The 20056-nt window shown below is 42.3% G+C and overlaps 2 protein-coding genes across 2 annotated transcripts in view; one reads left to right on the top strand and one right to left on the bottom strand.

The window, feature by feature from the left end:
- The window catches only part of kcnh3 (potassium voltage-gated channel, subfamily H (eag-related), member 3), a 141174-nt gene extending 132087 nt beyond the window's left edge, over window positions 1-9087 (bottom strand). Inside the window, exon 1 of the mRNA XM_069724830.1 lies at window positions 8674-9087. Within this exon, the coding sequence (XP_069580931.1) occupies window positions 8674-8749 (76 nt within the window). The 5' untranslated portion in view covers window positions 8750-9087. The remainder of the gene's footprint in view (window positions 1-8673) is intronic.
- Window positions 9088-10050: 963 nt separating this feature from the next.
- On the top strand, window positions 10051-19180 carry idh1 (isocitrate dehydrogenase (NADP(+)) 1). The gene is made up of 9 exons (XM_069724829.1): window positions 10051-10153; window positions 11533-11662; window positions 14650-14941; window positions 15776-15878; window positions 17145-17322; window positions 17439-17590; window positions 17774-17914; window positions 18044-18206; window positions 19050-19180. The coding sequence occupies exons 2-9, from the start codon at window positions 11541-11543 to the stop codon at window positions 19141-19143; spliced, it is 1245 nt and encodes a 414-aa protein (XP_069580930.1). The 5' UTR covers window positions 10051-10153; window positions 11533-11540; the 3' UTR covers window positions 19144-19180.
- Window positions 19181-20056: the final 876 nt, after the last annotated feature.

Genomic DNA, 20056 nt, shown 5'->3' with positions numbered 1-20056 from the left:
CAAACTGCAAAGCATCGCAAAGACAAAGAATGATCTTAAATAATATTCTAAGTAGAAAATCAAAACTGTCCTTATAATGCCACTACCATCAGAAATACTAGTGCAATCTTTTTTTTATTTTTATTTTTATACCTAAACGTTCTGCATCTGTGGTGGGCAATTTCTGTAAAAAAAAATAGGAAGTTAAAAAATATTATTCTTAGACAAAATAATTCAAAAACTACTGACTTACAGTATAGAAAAGATCTAAACTTTGAAACGTTTTCTACTGTAAAATTAACATTGAAGTCTCCTGTTAAATTATTATAAAATTATAAAAGAAATACATATGTTAAACATACAGCTGAGTTCACCTGTTGCCAAATTCATTTTACAGATCTGACCTCAGACATAAAGAGAGATCTTCATTTCCCCATTTCAAGCTCTTTACGTAAAAGACTAATGTCTTTGTTCAAGGAAACACAGACAGAATGAAGGGGAGAGAGAGAATGTAAAAACAGGGAGAATACCTCCAGACCTGCTCATCTGTGTAACCGGGACATGTTTTTCTTCTCGATGTGCCTGCCATGGTCGTACCTTCCCTGAGTGAACCACTCTGAGGGCAGGTGGGTGGTGAAAGCCTCCATATTGATCCTTTTAAACAGACAGCCTTTGTAAATAATATATGACTGTTTGGGTAGCTACTGACTGCCCCTCGCACAGCCTTTCAGAAATGCAGCCTGCTGCAGCCAGAAAGATTTTGTGTGTAGCAGAGAGACAGAGATACTTGACGCACATGTGCTATCGCATGGTGCATGCACGGTGCATGCTTTAGCACATGCTATCACAAAAGAACACAACCTGTGGACGTTTTGGATTTTTTTTTTTTTATCTCAGCACCGAGATTTTCCATTGTCTGAGCAGTGAAAGAATTCACCTGTTAGAGACCTAATTAAATAATGAGTTCTCTCATTATTGATGATCAGTTTCATAATCTGACTGCAGGCGCAGCACAAGTGCAAAAAGGAGACGGTTAAATTCAGAAATAATGAAGTGAACTCTCAATTGAGCTGGGCTCACTTTACTGAGAGCTCTCTTGATTATAAATGTGCTCATGAGCCAACCTAATTGATAGTTGTATTAATTCCCTTCCCCAATAACTAATAGATGGGTCAAGTAAGGCTGAAGCTGGGACTTCATTTCAGTGTGTGTGTGTTGCAGAATCAGTGAAGCAGCAGCAGCAGGAACATGCTGAAGGAGAAGGAGTACCTGCAGCCATGTCAGAGGTCAGTGGCTGCAGAGGGGAGAGTGAAAGCAACATGGCTTCCAGCACGACTCCTTTCATATGTTTACTGAGGATCACTGAGGGTAACGAGGCCCGCTCCGCCTGAGGATCTCATGTCGGCCGAGCCAAAATCCTTTTTAAATGATAAAAACTGTTGTACTATCACATCATTTGCATTTCTCGTAATTTAAATCTTCTCCACTACTGTTATTATTCTCATATCTCAGATGCATTTCTGATTAAACCCAGCTCTGCTGATCACTCTCTCTTCCTCAGTCCTCTTCCTACTTTGCATTTTGATCCCATCTGCCACTAGTACACGGGACCTCGTCTCATTTCCCACGTGTCCATATTTATTCCCCTTTTCCTCTCTCCTTCAACATCCATTCCCCTCTGATATCTCGCTCTGCCTCTCACCCGGTGGTGAGAACAAGAGGCAGATTGTGACCTGCAACAATATTACCTGTCATAGGAATACATATTTGGAATCCTCTTTTATTTCATTCACCGCTGATGCCATTTTGATCAAAAACATGTTTGTTGGAGGAGAAAAAAACATTCTTGCATTTTTACCATTTTCTGATTGGACCAGAAAACAGAAATGTCAAAATCAGTCCGTCATTAGTGTCGTCGATGAAACTATATAAACATAATTAGCCACATGTGGCCACTGTGATCATGAGTGTTTTAACACATGCTAATCAGTAACCTGTTACAATGAGAAAGCTTATCATGAAAGACTATTGTAAAATGCTACATTCATTTAATAAAAGAGTTTCAAAATGATACATTAAGAATTGCAAAACACTCTGATACAGTCATTTGAAGTATTTCCATTCAAATGTTACGCCATTGATCTTGAATAGCTACTCTATGCACAGTTGTGTTTGTGATCCTGAAACGGTCTTTTCTTCTCAGCTGTGACTCCCATAGTGCCGTAAGAGTTCCTCACAAGACTCCACTGAAGATCTGTGGGAGTGTGTCTCTGAGCTTTATTTATCAGCACTGCTAACAGGTTTGCTACTAAATAATACATCTATTTTGACTTGAGAGTCAAAGAAGTTCACAGATTAAAGTCTTCTCCCTCTTGGTTATCTTTTCTTTTATTAAAATCTACTTTCTTGATTAGCTACATGTGGCTATAAAGATGGCAGTGTCAAAGTCTGCCCACTGCTTCGGTTAAGGCTGAAATATCTCAACAATAATTGGATAAATTGACCTGAGATTTCATGATTGTGTTGATCACCTGACTTTTCCTCTGGTGCCACCACGATGTTCGTTAAATGTCTCCCAACGTGTTGCTCTTCACTTTATGAGCAGGTTTCAGTGGGACATTTCTACTGCATGGACCGACTCACAGATGATGCATCTTAATGAATTTGTTGTTTGCTTGACTTTTGCTTTCGGGACATTGAATAGTTGAAATCTCAACTTAAAATACTTGATGCTGATTACCTGATGCCGATTTTGCCAACCTGAATTTAGAGTATCGGTGGTCCCCTACATCAATCAGCGCACTATTTTTCACATTCAAAATCTGTAAATGTCACCGTGTGTAACTAATTGAAATCAATTTAATGTAAGGTGACATGAGGCCACCGTGACTAAGTGAAGGTAACAAAGAGGAAACACTTGATACGGTAATGACACTGAAAAACAAAACCAGATTTTATGGCATTGCACTGGACTTTTTGTTTACTGCAAATGGTGTTGGAGCAACACATTTATCAAAATATCAGCTACACATTAGCATGCTCATATTATCATTGGGAGCATATTTCCATGCTAACATCCATATGCTCTAAACTCTTTGTGTTTAGTGTAAAATATAATAAAGTTTGTTGCTAAAACCATAAAGTGAAAGAGCCGAGCTATTACAAGGCATATCATTGCATCTGTTCCTGCCTGACAAGAGGCCAGGAGGGGTTTAAGCATAAAGCGCCACAGGGGAAACATACACCTGAGACACGACGATGCTTCACCGCTAATCTGTGCTGTTAAACATACACGAGCACAGATACACAAACACGGTGACGTGGTGACAGTCCTCCTCCTGCAGCTGGGAGCATGTACGCTCATCTTCTCACTTACACATATGCACAAAATGATGTGAATAACAAGAGGAGAGGGTGGGAGGCAACAAAGGCAGGACTGGAGGAGGGACACAGAAGGGAAGGATCGGGTGGAAAAGAGAGGGAAGTCAGATAGGTTGATATTTATCTCAGCTGTTAGAAAGAGATGATCACTTTCTGTGATGGGAACAAATGGACTTTGAGGCAGAGAAAGTTTTAAGACAGAAGATGGAGGTGAACAATTTATAAAATAGGAAATGGTGCAAGACTTCCTCTTCTCTTTTTTGTTGGGCAGTCCAACTAACACTGTTATTTTTCATTGTTTTGAAACAGATAATTTTGCTGCAACCCAAGGACCCTTTACATGATCTTTGACATGTGCACAAAATTAGCAATATGAAGAAGTAGTGAATTCACAAAGAAATGAGTTTCCGAGCAGATGTAACAGGTGTAACAGATTGACTGGTAAAAGACGATCTGACACCATGTTGGGACATAGAACTAAAAGGTTCATGGAAGATTAAAAAAATCATGTGCATCATAGACAAATATGGAACATTAAAAAGTACTGTAAGTTCCATTGCTTGATTTAAAAAAATAAAGGCTCGAATCTTCTATTGATCATTAAAGCTCACTCCTTCAATGATGACAGTATGACTGTGATTTATGCATCCCAGGAATCGTTTTGTTGGTCCTTTTTAATACACTTTAAACTCCTTCTGAGTGAAAATGAATCTGTGAGACGGAGTGGCTGCCTGCAGGCTGCTGGACCAGACATACCCGTGTGATGAGCAGAGCTCTGGCTCTAACCTGATTACCACCAAGCCAAGACCCACTCAATTAATAGGACCAATTGACTCGTGTAGTCGCACACAGCTGCTGCCTTTTCAAAGGAGTACAGCAGCAAACAAACATTGATTGTTCTCAGCATGAGGTTTAAGGTGACAGCTCATTCTGTCCCCTTTTTTCCTCCAAACCGAAAATTCAATATTTAAGAAAATTCCCAACGACTATGTCAGTGAGAACATGAATCTACCGATCAATGAATGAAAAATTAAATAAGCATAAATTCACCGGGTCCTTTGCCATTTCAACAATTTTGTATTAACAATGTGTTTAAGTGTGTGTGTGTGTATCATTCATCATGATAAGTGTCTGTAAATGATACAACTAATCCAAGTGTATGATTGGTCGCTCAGAGTTCAGTTTTCTTCTCTGAATACAGTCTGGGAACTTGGCTCCTGTTAGCGTTTGCACAGCCGCTCTACGGGGCGGATCAATCAGCGAACAGTGTCTGTGGTTAACCGCATCTGTCCCGCCCCTCCTTCACTCTGATTGGATGGCTGGTGACAGTGATGAGTGCTAATATTTTTCCAACTGTCATTGACTGAAAAAGCACCTCAACACTTCGTCAAGCTGCTGGTGTTCATTAAAACGATTCTTAAAAAATGTCTGTACTCAGGAAAAAACACTTTGGTGGACACAGGCTGTAGGTAGTTGCAGCAGAGTTTCAGCTGGTTTTGGTGCATGCTGATTGGTTAAAATCAGGTCTACGCCCATTAGGATGGAACAACTGCAAACAATTCTCTACGGAGGGTGAACAGACCTGTAATCATGGAGTGAAAATGGGCTTTGGTTCGCACCGGGCTGTGATTCAGAAGCTGTGATGTCTAACTGCAGTGTGATGCGGCACTTTAAGCCTGTAAGGTGTGTGTGTGGATTTATGTGTGCATATATGTGGGAATTGTTGAATTGTTGGGTTTCTCTGTATAGTATTGTACTGTAAGGACTTTGATGTGTTAAGTGCCATGAAATAACCTCTGTTGGGATTTGGTGCTACATCAATAAAATTGAATTGAATTGAATATCTCCTGTCTTACAGGTTGAGTCTGTTCCAGTCTCCACTTTAAACGTAATACTTGTTTTAAGGATCGTGACCTTCTATGTACTGATGCCGTGGATGTCACGGGATGAGAGCAGCAGCAACACAGTCTATAATTAATAGCACCAATCTGACATCCCGTGTGTGAACGGTTACAGATATGGCTGCATCCACCTATCGGTCTTACAACCAGTCGTCATCATGAATAATTTAGACCAGTGGTTCTCAGCTGGTGACTGGTCTGTAAGGACAGATTTTTCGTTTGCAGTAGCCTTTGCTTTGCAGCGTTGTCATGGGAGCAATGACCAAAACAAACATCCCATCAGTAGTTAGCTCTCATTCAAGGTATTAAAAACAGGGTCGGGTTTGTATTAGTCTGCCAAGTTATGTACATAACTATAAGTCTTCCTTTTTATTTCAATTTTCAGTTCAATTTAGATTCATGAAATCTGATGAGCATCACCGGTTTGAACTTGCTTGAAAAGCATGTGTCTAAAGTTCAAAACAATTCAACTATTTTATTTATTTGAGTTTCAGCCTAGTTGCATTTTGTTTATTTCCTGTTTTTCAAGGTGCATGAAGGCATTGTGTAGTCTTGTGCTATTTTTTAAAAAATAAATTTGAGCAGCTCAAAACATTCTAAAATTTGGGATGCAACTTAAACACTACAGAAAAAAAGGGGACCAGCTGGTCCACCTTGAAGATCAGTCTACTTTACAGTAAGTGAGCTTGGTCACGTAAAACTAACTTCTGAGCTAACTCCCTTCACTTTACATCATCACCAGGTGGTTAGCTTGGCACCAGAATGAAGCTTGGGTTTAGAGGAGTTTTTTTTATTTTTTATTTTTTTTTATTTCACTTTATTAATCCCCGAGGGGAAATTTCTTCGCTACAGCAGCATGAGTTGTAACATTTATTCACTGACCAACAGCCTGTGCACACATACTGCCCTGCTGCATTCACACAGATATACTGCTTACCTTCATTCAATGATCAGACGCTATTAAAAAAGCACTCAGCACTTTTCATGGGTGGGAAAACCCTGCTTTTGTGAGAGAGAAAAAAACATGGAGCTTGTACCACACAGTTTGGGGCATATTTGGCCTAAAATTACTTAAACAAGTCATCAGTTACCAAATTGTCAGGAACTACTCAATTAGTTTAACCATTTTAGCTCCAGAGTGCCAGCTGTTTTCTGGGTACTGTGGAGAGGAGTGAGGGCCCAAAAACTATTTCCTGCCATGGGGTCCCTGAGGAGGTTGACCCAGCCATGGTCGACCCTGGTCTCAGGTTACATTACATGAAAATGATGCTTTTGTGTGTTTTTCCACTACAGGATGATGCTGATTTTGCCCTGTAGCTGTACCTCTCCACTCCAGCCAGAGCAAGTGCACAAAGTATCGTAAGCATCGTAGCATGAGTCAGAGGGGGAGCTTTGAGTGTATATCTGTAACATTTGGTGGTGGCAAGTTTTAAAATCAGCTTTTTCTGCTCCAAATTTAAGTGTCGAAGACATTTTGAAGTCAATGAGATTCCTCATTCTTCATTCCTTGACTACAACGGCGGTGCAGCCACACAAAGTGTTGAACAACAGAAAATGAAGTGCTTTCAGGTGGTGCCCTGGCACAGATGGAGGACTTTTTCAAGCAAGCATGATTTCCATTTCATTCACACACGACAAAAAAGCTTTTCATAGAACACACTGCAGTATTCACTGAGACACAAAGCTTCCATCACTTCCACAGAGACACATAACTGGCCTTCTCCCCTCTCTCAACATACTGTCTGGTTTACAGTAATGAGGAGCTAATGTCACACCATTTAAAAACACATGGCTGCATCTTTTTCACAACTGAAGTTATATTTAGACATCTGAAATCCCCCCCATCCTTCCATCAGAGCAGCAACACACACAATCTCCCATCCAAAAATCCAGCACACATTCCCGCCCTCTCCGCCCCCACAACCTCTCATTTCAACCCCCTCCTCCTCCTCTGACAAGCAGAAAGGCCACGATGAATTCTTGACATCCATTCGTGTTAATTACAATGACTGCACATGTGCTGCTGGAGATGTGTAATTACCAGCACCTTGGCAAGTGGAAAGTCTCTATTTTAGCCGCTCAAAGAAAAATAGCTATACGTGTACCACTTGTTCTTCTGATGATGAGGCGAATCTACAGGACTTCAATGGATTAATTTAAATGTACTGAATTGTTTGACAGCAATTGTGTGGCCTATGTGTTTTGTATGTGTTTGCAAGCCTTAGAAATAATGCTGGCTGCATGGTTTTATTGTTTGAGATCAGAAGTGTTTGCAGAATTGAAACATGATAAAAGAGAAATGAGTGTGAAGATACAGAACAATACAGCACAGAAGAGCTTCTGCTTTCTTCCTCAATAAAAGACAACATAGACACGCCTTTCAAAGTGACACAATTCAAATGTCCTGTCAACAAAACAACAACACACTGTTGGTATTACTGTAGTTTCTGTCAGTGTAGTGAGGAGAGGAGGAGAGCAGATGAGGAGGAGAGGAGAGGAGAGGAGAGGAGAGGAGGGGAGAGGAGAGGAGAGGAGAGGAGAGGGCTTGGGAAAACCTGGTCAGATAATCTGTTCTATCTTGCTGTCACACATTTTGCTTTTGGGGGGAAACACCGGCCGACTCCTTTCAGAGACTCATAAACTCCCACTGGCCTGATTAATCAACACGGGAGAGACGACCGGCTCAAACTCAATAGAAGCATCTCTCCCGCCCACCGATCCATCATGGGTCTAAACACACGGCTGCTCATCGCATCTGTTCTCAAGACACCCTCGCCGAAGACAAGAAAAACACGGTTCCTGCCTTCCTCTTTGCAGCATCATTTCAGATGCTCCTGCTTAAATAGCCTGTGATGTGACAGAGGTCTGAATAAAGTAGAGTTTATCTGTGCTCTTCACAGTGAGCCACACAGTGAACTTCTGCTGAGACTAAAACACAGAGAAGCTTGGGCACAATGGAACTGAAGACAGAGGTCATAAAACTAGGACAGGTGATATCACAGATGCCCTTTAATTACATGCATCTATCAGAAAACATTTTATACATGCAGAAATATATAAGACCAAAATATTGTTTTGGAATTTCAAGGCTCATATATTGTAAACCTTCCATACTTAAATTTTAGGTTTATTTTTTTTACACTGAGCGTTGTTTGAGATCCATCTTTTGAAAGTGTGGCTCTAAGAAAATGTGTCCTTTTCACAATAATGTATGAGGCAGAGCCAAAAGGAATTGTTTTGTTTTTTTTAACTTTTCAAGTTGCCTCTTTGGAAGAGTTAAATACATGTGGTTTATGCACCTGCTGTTCCATACAAGGAGTTTCTTCTATCATAGGTTGGTTTTTTTTGGTGGAAAACCATTTAACTGTTTGTAGTAGCAAAGATTATCAGAAGGCTTTTGCTTGTTACTCACGAGTGCCATCGAAGCGGGTGGCTATGGTGTCCAGGAAGGTGTTTTGAGGGGCCAGCAGCCCTCTCATCACCGGCATCCTGCTGCGGGTCGACTGGGTCCTCCTGCTTCGGCGCGCTGGGGCGGCGCTTGACTCCTGCTCAGACCCGAAACTAGGCAGGAAGCGAGAGGTGCCCGGTGCGCATCCCAGCCCCTGGAGAAGCGCACCGATCCGAGATACACGCGGTAGCTCCACCTTGGCACCGTGGGGGTTGTGACCATAATCAACTCAGCTGAGAGCGAGTATTAACCGTGGGGTGCACCTGTGCACATTCTAACGGGGGTAAAAAGATGTCTCATTAAAACGCCAGTGTGCGCACGAGAGAGAGGTGAGGATGGGTGCGCAGACTGCAAGTTTTGGTGCTGATGGTGCATTGAGTGAATCTTATAACAGCAAGCTCCCCCTCTACACACTCCCTCTCTCTCGTTGTGTGGTTAGCTTGCTACAACTGAGAGCAGATGCAGAGTCACGTGACTCCTTTCAGGTCCTGCCAAGCTATGGTCCTGCTTAAAGTGGAGGTGGGAGACAACAAAGAGCTTCTGTTTTGGAAGCCAGTGGCCTTTCCCTGATAATCTGATCTATAAACCGCTCCATGTAAAATCGAATTATATGCCAGTACCTGTTGGAAGGGTTGACAAAGTCTTCATTTGTATGTAGTTTGACTCTAAATCATTATGAATGAGACTCTCCGTCAATTGTTCTCTGGAGTATAAACAAAGAATGATGATGATTTCCTGTTTGCATGAAGCAAGCCCAGGATAAAACAAACCAACAAAAATCAACATGTATTCTTGTGTTTCTGAAGTTATAAATGATCATGGAGCGAAACATGTATGAATTTATCATCAGTTTCAAGATTCCAGAAGAAAACATGAACCGCCGGGATGGACTCTTCTCAGGACCACACGGATGCGTGCAGTGAGACTCATCTAAAGTCAGCTTCTGCCATCTTCTGGTCGCACAGTGCAAGTTTAGTCAGTACATCTTGTTCAGTTTTGTTCACATTAATGTAAGAGCTCCGTAACCTTACGTCAATAACTTTAATACGGCAGGCCTTCTAAGGAGGCTTATTGGGTTATTGAGACCCTTGATTTTCAATAAACCTACTTTGCATCAGACTCCGAAGACTGTGCGTTTGATTATGAGGACCAGGCCAGTTAGTACAAGCGGCTGCGTGAAATCCAGTTTTGGCAATTTTCACCCGGACCAATCACGGAGCCGGATTTGTTTTTATAGACCTACCCCTCCTGCTGTGTGGGCTCATCTGATTCGCGGTAATGTTTTTCACACTTCTCTGATTGGTCACATATCAGTGAGTCGGGAGCGGTCGGGAGGTGGAACCCGGCACCTTTAGCAATCTTATCGGCTGTCAGCTCGACCGGGACATCAGTCCGCTTCCTCCTCTGGCTGCAGACGGTGTCGTGGACCTTTCAACTAAATACGGTAGGCGCGTTTTTAACATGTAATTCAAACTGTGGCTACAACGTAGCAAAAGAATTGCGACGTATATTGACGTGAACTGTGCTCGGCTCATATCTGTCACAGCTCTGTTGTGCTGCTTCCGTTGGTGCTAACCGGCAAAACCCGGCGCATACCAGACAATAAAAGCTGCATTAGTTTCTGTGTTCCAGAAAATAGTTCAACTTAATGTCACTTGTGTTCATTCAAACGAAGTTATATGTGTCTGCAGCAGCCCGACATGAGGCGGCCGCTCCGAAACCTCCGGAGGCTCCGGAGGTTTCGGAGGAGGCCGGAGGCTCCTTCCCTCCTGCTTCTGTGTTTTCTGCTCTTATTTGCAGGATATTCACCTTCAGAAGTTCGCATTGCACGTCATGTTATCGGTTTGCGTTTTCCTCATGTTACTGCCTGTGCTATCCCAGCAGGGTCCGTCCCATCACGCCATGAATGATCAGTGTATCTGGAGACTTATGTAACTTTAGGAACATCCTGTAAATTCCCACCCACCCCCCACCCCCAAAAAAAGAAAAGGTTTAGAAATTTAGGAACCTGTCGTAACTAATCAGGTGTGTATTAATTAATACAAACACAAAATGTCTTTATACCATAAAAGTAAAAACCACTCATGAAGATGAAATGACTTGTATTTATTTATTTATGTGATCCATGCTGAAGCTTGAGTTTTGGCCCTCTGTTGACATATGTTGCAGGTTATTCTTTCAGGTTATTTATTCAGGTCACATTGATTTTAAGAGGATTATTATGGAGCTCATCAGGTGGAGCAAATTAAATGCTGAGTCACTTGGCTTCTACTTTATGTTGTGAATGACTTCATTCATTAAGCACTTTTTTTTTCCTCAACGGCATCAGTCTCATTATTGAAAAACGGACTCTTACTAAAGGGATTATTCTATAATCTTTTATTTGGTTCTGTTATAAATGAAAAATACTGCATCACAAACTCCTGAAGTTAAAAGTATTCTATGTGATTGGTCCTCCTCCCTGTCTGTGATTAATTTGATTGGTCCTCCTCCCTGTCTTTGATGTCTGTAATTGGTCCTCCTCCATGTCTGTGATGTCTGTAATTGGTCCTCCTCCCTGTCTGTGATTGGTCCTCCTCCATGTCTGTGATGTCTGTAATTGGTCCTCCTCCCTGTCTGTGATTGGTCCTCCTCCATGTCTGTGATGTCTGTAATTGGTCCCCCTCCCTGTCTGTGATTGGTCCTCCTCCGTGTCTGTGATGCCTGTAATTGGTCCTCCTCTGTTTCTGTGATGTCTGTGATTGGTCCTCCTCCCTGTCTTTGATTGGTCCTCCTCCGTGTCTGTGATTGGTCTTCCTCCCTGTCTGTGATTTCCATGTTCAGGCTCTACGATGTCTCAGAAGACCAAAGCTGGCTCCGTGGTGGAGATGCAGGGAGACGAGATGACTCGGGTCATCTGGGAGCTCATTAAAGAGAAGCTCATCTTCCCGTATCTGGAGCTCGACCTGCACAGGTGAGGACACCTCTTCATAAAGAACACAGTTTCCTTTTGAAAAGTGCAGTGAGTCAGTACATGTACAGTTATCCATACTAAATGCATTATTAATAACTAAATAAAATAACTAAATGTTATCTATACTAAATGTTCACATGACATAATGGTGCAGCACTATGGAAGCACTCCCAGCCGGGAGGTCTCGGTGAAACCCCCAAAAAAGGGGGAGGATCAAGTAACACTTCCTGCCGATCTGGTATTTCTAGTTTGGCTTGTTGATCTTAGATTCTCCCATGAGAGTCTGTGAAAAGCAAAGCGACCTATAGGAGTACTTAAATACTGTTTGTTACAAATACAGACAGCGATGGTTCTCCTCAAAGAGCCGTCATCTCATCTACAAAGCAGAATTTATTATGATCTCAGCCTCAGAGATCAGCTACAATTACATTTTGAAGTTACGAAGAATTTGGGGAGCAGATATTTCATTGCATTGATTAATAAACCTAATAAAGGCGTATTACACTATTGTTATACGGTATACCCGTTATACCTTCATCATATCATTCAATGTAGCACAAAACATACGGAACATGTGACACAGACATCCCCTAAATCACTTGAGGTTTGTTTTTCTCGTCACTTTTAATACTTAACCTCATTATAATAATACTTTATATATACTATAATAGATGCACTTTTATAGTAAACATTTTTTGACTGGCAACATTGGAGATGGTCTTTTTAATGCCTTTGTGGTGAACATTGACATTGTGCTCATGTTTCTTCATCCTCCTCTTATCTCCAGCATGGACTTTGTTCTCACTCATATGTTATTTGCATGACGTGAACTTATAGTCACGCAAATAACATACGAGTGGGAACAAAGTCCATGCTGGAGACATGCCAATCATTCATTACATATCCTGTCTTCAGACTGACGAGTGAGGACAAACATATTGGACTTCAGATTCCTTCTTTTTGTTTGTTTGCTTTGATATCTTTTTTTATTATATGTTTTACAATATTTATGTCATTATTTCCTTTATTGTGCAACAGGCCTTTTAAATTTGATTTAATATGGTTTCAAAATGACTCCTTTCTCAAGAAGCAGGATTGTCATTAATCAGGCTGCTGGAAAAACAAACTTGGTATTTGGACATCTTCAGGACATTTAGTTTATTAGTCTATTCAGTCATTTTCTACTTTGAACACACTAAATAAGTTACAGGGACGTTTGAAGTGAACTATGTTGAGTGTGGATTTTTTTGAAGTGCATTGTTTTGAGTGTGGACATGTTTTCTGGAGAATTCCTGAGGAAAGCATCAACTGTTGAATAAATAAACACATCAGAATCAAATGCAGACAAAAAGAATCTGGATTCTTGTTAAAGTGGAGCATGTTTAAGGCTTTGATGTGTTCCTCTGAACAGACGTCCGATGTTGCGTCATGTTGTGGGTCGGTGTTGGCTTTCGGGGGAAGTTGGCGAAGAAAGTAGGGAGAAGGTCATGGCTGCTTTCAAAGAAGGCCAACGGGTGCACGAGGAAAAACATCGGCTAATACTTGCAGGGAATGAGAAGCACTGAGCTTTCTTTCAGATGACGTATGCTTCCTCTGCTCAGCAGGTTGTTGAAGTCCAGTGGAGCGACTTGTCTCAGTAGAGACTCCTTCAGTTCTCTCGGCAGAGACTCCTTCAGTTCTCTCGGCAGAGACTCCTTCAGTTCTCTCGGCAGAGACTCCTTCAGTTCTCTCGGCAGAGACTCCTTCAGTTCTCTCGGCAGAGACTCCTTCAGTTCTCTCGGCAGAGACTCCTTCAGTTCTCGCGGCAGAGACTCCTTCAGTTCTCGCGGCAGAGACTCCTTCAGTTCTCGCGGCAGAGACTCCTTCAGTTCTCTCGGCAGAGACTCCTTCAGTTCTCTCACCACAACCGACTGACTGAGTGAGTGAGTGAGTGTGTGTGTGTGTGTGTTGGACTTTAATGTTCGGCACAGAGTCGTCTTGCCAACTAAAACATTGGCAGGCACTCACTCCTAGTGCTGGGTTAGTTAGTTATTATTTAGTTATTAGTTTGTTGGTTAATAGTAAGTTAATTATTATTTAGTTAGTTATTCGTTTGTTCGTTAGTTTGCTAGTTATTGGTTAGTTTGTTAGTAGTAAATTAATTAGTTAGTTCTTAGTTAGTTCTTGGGTAGTTAGTTTGTTGCTAGTTAGTCATTAGTTTGTTAGTTATTGTTTAGTTCATTAGTTATTATTTAGTTTGTTAGTTCGTTGATTCTTAGTTAGTTCTTAGTTTTTTAGTTCTTAGTTATTTAGTTCTTAGTTAGTTCGTTATTTAGTTAGTTAATTATTGGTTAGTTATTAGTTAGTTATTTAGTTCTTTGTTCGTTAGTTATTTAGTTTGTTAGTTCGGTAGTTCTTAGTTATCTATTGGTTAGTTAGTTATTAGTTAGTTCTTAGTGAGTGAGTGTGTGCTGCTCTGGGCGGCTCTTAAATGGTAAACCGAGGCGTAAATAATCACCACCTGTCTTGAAACAGGCGGCTTCCGTTTATGGTGCGGCATGTCTCTGCTGCTTCGATTATAAAAGGTCTCAAAGTTGGTTTGGATTTTCTTAAATCTCTGCTTATTCTCATACATACAAGCACACAAATATATGCAGGTATGAATATGAGTAATTCTCGGCTCCTTAGCGTTTAGTGTCAAAAGTGTCAAGAAAAAGTAGCCGGTACTGAAGATTTGGAAGATTTTTAAGTTCATCAGAAAATAAACAAGTTTTTTTCTGGAGAATACATCCTGCTATTTGTCATAATATATTGGCACAAAATAAAGTCAAAGACCAATTCATATTGCACAAATGCCCAAAGTGTTGTTGGGCATCTGAACTGAAACTTAGGAACTGTTTTGGCCCAGATATGAAAAACATTTCAGCACATTTGCTGGACTTTATGGATGCATGCATTATCCTTCTCTCTGGCACCACTAATTCTGTTCTCTGTCTCCTCTTGCAAAGCTTTGACCTCGGCATGGAGAACCGAGATGCGACAGACGACAAGGTGACGGTTGACGCGGCGGAAGCAGTCCGGCGTTACAACGTGGGCATCAAGTGCGCCACCATCACGCCGGATGAGAAGCGGGTGGAGGAGTTCAAGCTGAAGCAGATGTGGCGCTCACCCAACGGGACCATCCGGAACATCTTAGGAGGCACGGTGTTCAGAGAGGCCATCATCTGTAAGAACATCCCCCGCCTGGTGCCCGGCTGGATCAAGCCCATCATCATCGGCAGGCACGCCCACGGAGACCAGGTATCTGGTCTGAAAGACACGACGGCCAGACTGCCTGCAAACATAAAAGATGTGACGAGTTACTGAAGCTCTTAAAAAAGGCTCATTTCCAGCAAACCTCTGGACAAGCTGACTCCTCCCTTTCATGTATGAGCTCAGTGTGTTGGTGGTCATATCATTGTGTTGGTGGTCATATCACTGTGTTGGTGGTCATATCATTGTGTTGGTGGTCATATCACTGTGTTGGTGGTCATATCATTGTGTTGGTGGTCATGAGACCAACCCTGTATTCATGGGGACATTACAGAGGAGCTGCGGGTCAAATTGCAAATGTCCAAATGAGTTGAACTGAACATGAAACAGACTTTCTCCCGCCAGCTTCCAAAGAGCAACGTCTGTGTAGCATCCAGTTGAGCCCCCCCCTTCCTCCATCCGACGGATGATATCCTGTCGGGTGCTACATGTTTGAAAGGACATCTCCAGAGAGTGTCCAGAGTTCATGTGAAAAAAAAACTTTCAGTCAATAATTATGTTTCCTTCTGCTGTCCTGCTTCCAAATCACAGGTTAGGTCATGGCGCTTTGCCAAAGTCATCAGTTCTCCCGTCAGAGGAGATAAATGCAGGGCCAGAGTCAGATGGCTGCAGGTTGCATAATATCCCTGTGATGTCAGAGACGTGTTCTGTACTCTGACTGGCTCGTTCTGCTGAGCTGTTTGTGGCTGTCATGCTCATTGTTGTTTGAACTTTGATGTGACATAATTTTATACGGCCGGCCTCGTATCTTTTAAAAGCTGCGGGTTCAAACAGCCTCTCTGCTGTCCAGTTTTAACCCCTTTTTCTTCCTCACTTCCACAGTACAAAGCCACCGACTTCGTGGTGCCTGGGCCCGGCAAAGTGGAGATGACCTACATGCCCACAGATGGAGAGCCTGTGAAATTTCTCGTCCATGAGTTTGTTGGTAAGAACAACGTCCAACTTCACATCCCTCAAAGATCCGATCACTCAAATCAGGTGTTTCAGGTCTGACCGGATCGTCGCGTTACGATCTGGTTTAACTTCATCATCCTGCTCTGCACTGCGCACAGCTTCAATTGTTTATCTGTCCCATATACTGGAGATAAAGATGGCCGACGTGCCACCACCACCTCCCATTGTACCAAAGTAGAGCCAAAGGCTGCGTTCAGACTGCACAAATCCCATTTCTGTCACATTCCTGGCGTCCTTCGCAACGCGACACACGGTGGCAACGTGGCTAGCTACAGCTAGCACAGATATCAGAAAGTGTAGATGTTGGCGCTGTGGAGGACAACAACAACAACAGTACACGGACAGAAACCGAAATAAACTGTCCGCTGCTGGCAGCTTCCGTGTTAGTGTAGCTGCGTGTACGTCGTTACCACAGCAATCCATGCAGATAAGTTGATGTCTGGACACCAAATCTCATCTGCTCACTTGCAAATATCAGGTTGGACAATATGTCCTAAAGATCTCATTTGAGAAAAACAAGTCGTATTTGCCCGCAGTCTGAACATAGCCAAAGTGTCCCGGGAACGGCCGTGGCCATCTTGCCTCAGGACACCCTGTAGTGAGCAGAAGGTGGACACCTGCTTTCAGGTCCCACACTCTTTACTTGTAGTCAGCAGCTGCGGTCGTTACTGTCGTGCTTTCTGTATGCTTGCCAGGTTTGAGATTCAAATAATTAGTAATGGTTACTTTACCTCGTAGATTGGTTGTGCTCTTAGTTTGGGTATCGAGGACTAAATCAGTGATGAGCAGACGTCCAATTCAGAGATATTTCACTTCTGGAGAGCCGTCATGTCTTTACATGCAGTCTATCCTGAAAGAAGGATCCTCGTCTGTTGCTAACTTGCTACGTGGTCAAATTACACTCATAGTATCAAAAGACAAACATGCCTCAGGTGAGCAAATATAGACAAACCAGTCTGAAATGAAAAAATGTCTCAGAACAAAGATGTTAAATATCATGACATGGAAGTTTATTTTTTGTTCAGTCACCATTACTAAGCTGGGCATTCACATTGTAAATGGAAAACATCGGAGATTGCGTATCTATTGGTTTCTATTCTGTTGAAACTGTTCACCTGCTCCGGTTTTGTCACTGTGAACCAAACACTGCGCAAACTGACACACAGTTTGTGAATATATTATAAGTGGAATGAATATGTGTGTCTGTGTGTTTGTGTGTGTGTGTTTGTGTGTCCAGGCACAGGTGGTGTCGCCTTGGGAATGTACAACACCGATAAGTCAATCAGGGACTTTGGCCACAGCTCTTTCCAGATGGCTCTGACTAAATGCTGGCCTCTCTACCTCAGCACCAAGAACACCATCCTGAAGAAGTATGACGGTCGCTTCAAAGACATCTTTCAGGAGATTTACGAGAAGTAAGGACTTAAACAGTCACACCAACACGTATAAATAACACACTTTCTGCCCACACACTGTTGTACCACATGCGGACCAGAACCTTGAGCTGTTTCCGCCTCCTTGTGTGTCTCAGGGAATATCGGGCTCAGTTTGAGGCCAAAGGTATCTGGTATGAGCACCGTCTGATCGACGACATGGTGGCCCAGGCCATGAAATCTGAGGGAGGCTTTATTTGGGCCTGCAAGAACTATGATGGAGATGTACAGTCTGACTCTGTGGCACAAGGTTGGTTCAAAAAAGCAGGTTTCCATCAGAAGTGGAAAAATGTATAAAACTCTTTATTTTTGTAGAAACTTTACTATTAATCCAACCCTTGAAAGTGTATTGTTATGGAATACAAATAGCCAATTTTACATCTTAAGGTTGAAAGATTTCCTGATGTTAATGTTGTTTTGTGTGACTGTTTAGGCTACGGCTCTTTGGGTATGATGACCAGCGTGCTGATCTGTCCTGACGGACGCACAGTGGAGTCTGAGGCGGCCCACGGCACAGTGACACGACACTACAGACAACACCAGCAGGGAAAGGAGACCTCCACCAATCCCATCGGTAGGAAGATGCATTCGGCAACCAGCCAAACCTAAACAGGAATGGGTCCGAACCGTGTACAGGGTTGGACAATGAATGACGTGTCGACAGTATGTTAGTCACTCACTAGAGCATGCGTGTTTGCTACAGCCTCCGTCTTTGCGTGGAGCCGGGGCCTGCTCCACCGCGCAAAGCTGGACAACAACGCCGAGCTGCGAGTCTTCGCTGAAGCACTGGAGGCCGTCTGTATCGAGACCATCGAGGCCGGTTTCATGACCAAGGATTTGGCAATCTGCATTAAAGGCTTACCAAAGTTAGTCATACGCACTTATTCATTGTACAGCTAAAGGAATGGTGTGAGTTAAGGATGTCCTGTTTTCTTGGACCCAATCTGGATCTGAGTCCTGAGTCCATTTTGTACCTCCTATTAACAAGTTTGATTTAGTACAAAGGGTTATCTATTTAAATTCCTTCTACTCCATCAAAACACTGAAGTAAATACCTTTTAAATTATTGATATGTGAATGAAAGTTTAGCCGGGAGGATTCCGGAGACTCATGTGAAGGGATCAGCTCAAAAAACAGTCACTCTGTTGGAGTTGTCGGGACAGTCCACTCAAATTTCATAGTGGTGTTACATAGTTGAGCAATGTTACACACAAGAGGGTAATGCTTTCACGTCATTAATGACGTGAAAGCATTACCCTCTTGTGTAGTGATGTGATGATACAACAAGTTATCAACTAAATTAAATATATAATCAAAACGTTTTCATATTGGGCAATTAGCTCTCAAAATACAAAACTTTTAGTTCGTGCGATCTCTGTTTCCATGGCAACACATGGGGTATGACTAACAACTGGAAAACACTCAGTCTGTAATGTTTACTACTCCAGCAAGTCGGCCGACCCTTAGCAACAACCCTAGCAACAGAGAATTTCTAGATATAAAGTGAATAAATGAATGTGCAGGCAATAATGAAGCTGTGTTTGAACCTCAGTTGAAGTTAGTTAAATATCTTCAACTGCGCTGCACTTCATGAACACACGCTGTAAGTGTGTCAGTTCTCTGGAAGGCTCCAAGAAATGTAAGTTTGTAATAACTGTATATTAAGCAGCATCTGTTTTCTGATAATGAACCCTCTCTCCTGTGTGCAGTGTGACACGTGCTGACTACTTGAACACCTTTGAGTTCCTGGACAAGTTGGCAGAGAACCTGAAGATGAAACTCGCAAGCCAGCCCAAGCTGTGATCCGACCTCCCCACCACAGCAGTTCAACACAGACACACATGCATTCAAACACATGCACACAGGGGCATCTAGGTAGTTACTGGAATTATTTCCCCCACCCACTCCCCCAGGCAACACTGGAGCAGGGAGGAGTGTGCTCAGGACTCCAGGAGATTTTTGGACTGAAGGCATTCCTGAGCAGGCAGCTGATCAAGGAGGGCACCTCGTCCACCATCCCTCTGACCACAAAAACACATGACACAAACATTATTAGTCTCCAGGACTGCTTGAATATCCTGGTGACTCAGAACTGCACGAGGTCCCCTGAAGTGAGCTGTCAGTGTTTGTTGGTGATTTGTGTTTGACAAGACCAGTCTGAGGGAGCATCTGGACCTTCACTGCCTTATTCCTTTTGTGTCAAAGTCATCAGTTAATTCTGCTCATCTCTTTAGTGTTGTGATGTTTTAACAGCACCTGAGCACTGTCAACCTGTACGTCACTAATGAAAGCTGAATGCATTCCATGAAATTTTACTGTTCAAAGAAACGTATAATGTACGGCCCTCAACCAAGGCTTCTGACTCCTCTCACACAAGTTGTAAACAAATGGTCTAAAACTGCAGGACTTGCTTTTAGTTTTTGTTCTTTTAATAACTTGTCACAGTTGTTAAAGAGATCTATTGCGTGTGTGTCTGCATTAACATTCAGAAGAATAGATCATATCCTGCCAAAAGAAATCAAGTTTTCTGTCTGATGGTTTGTAATCAACGTACTTGTTCATTCTTGATATGATAACTCTTAATAAATTAGTTTTTGATTAACCGATTGTGTCCTTTAAGTTACAAAAACATGACAAAAATAATGAAGGAAACTAATTCCTATTAATCCTCAGCACATACATGCTCAGTTTGACACACTGAAGGGTTTCACCTGAA

This window comes from Brachyistius frenatus, unplaced genomic scaffold (assembly GCF_029030835.1).
Source record: "Brachyistius frenatus isolate BFR_SWC_R1_liver_20210118 unplaced genomic scaffold, ASM2903083v1 Contig_398, whole genome shotgun sequence".
NCBI lineage: Eukaryota > Metazoa > Chordata > Actinopteri > Embiotocidae > Brachyistius > Brachyistius frenatus.
The sequence above is the reverse complement of the archived record's forward strand: the minus strand, read 5'-3'. Positions and strand labels throughout refer to the sequence as shown.

What these genes read in the sequence shown, in the direction of transcription:
- idh1 (XM_069724829.1), top strand. Translation starts at nt 11,541, where the DNA reads ATGTCTCAGAAGACCAAAGCTGGCTCCGTGGTGGAGATGCAGGGAGAC. An exon ending in TCTCGTCCATGAGTTTGTTG is followed by an intron (nt 15,879 to 17,144) that starts GTAAGAACAACG and finishes TTGTGTGTCCAG; the next exon opens with GCACAGGTGGTGTCGCCTTG. An exon ending in TTTCAGGAGATTTACGAGAA is followed by an intron (nt 17,323 to 17,438) that starts GTAAGGACTTAA and finishes TGTGTGTCTCAG; the next exon opens with GGAATATCGGGCTCAGTTTG.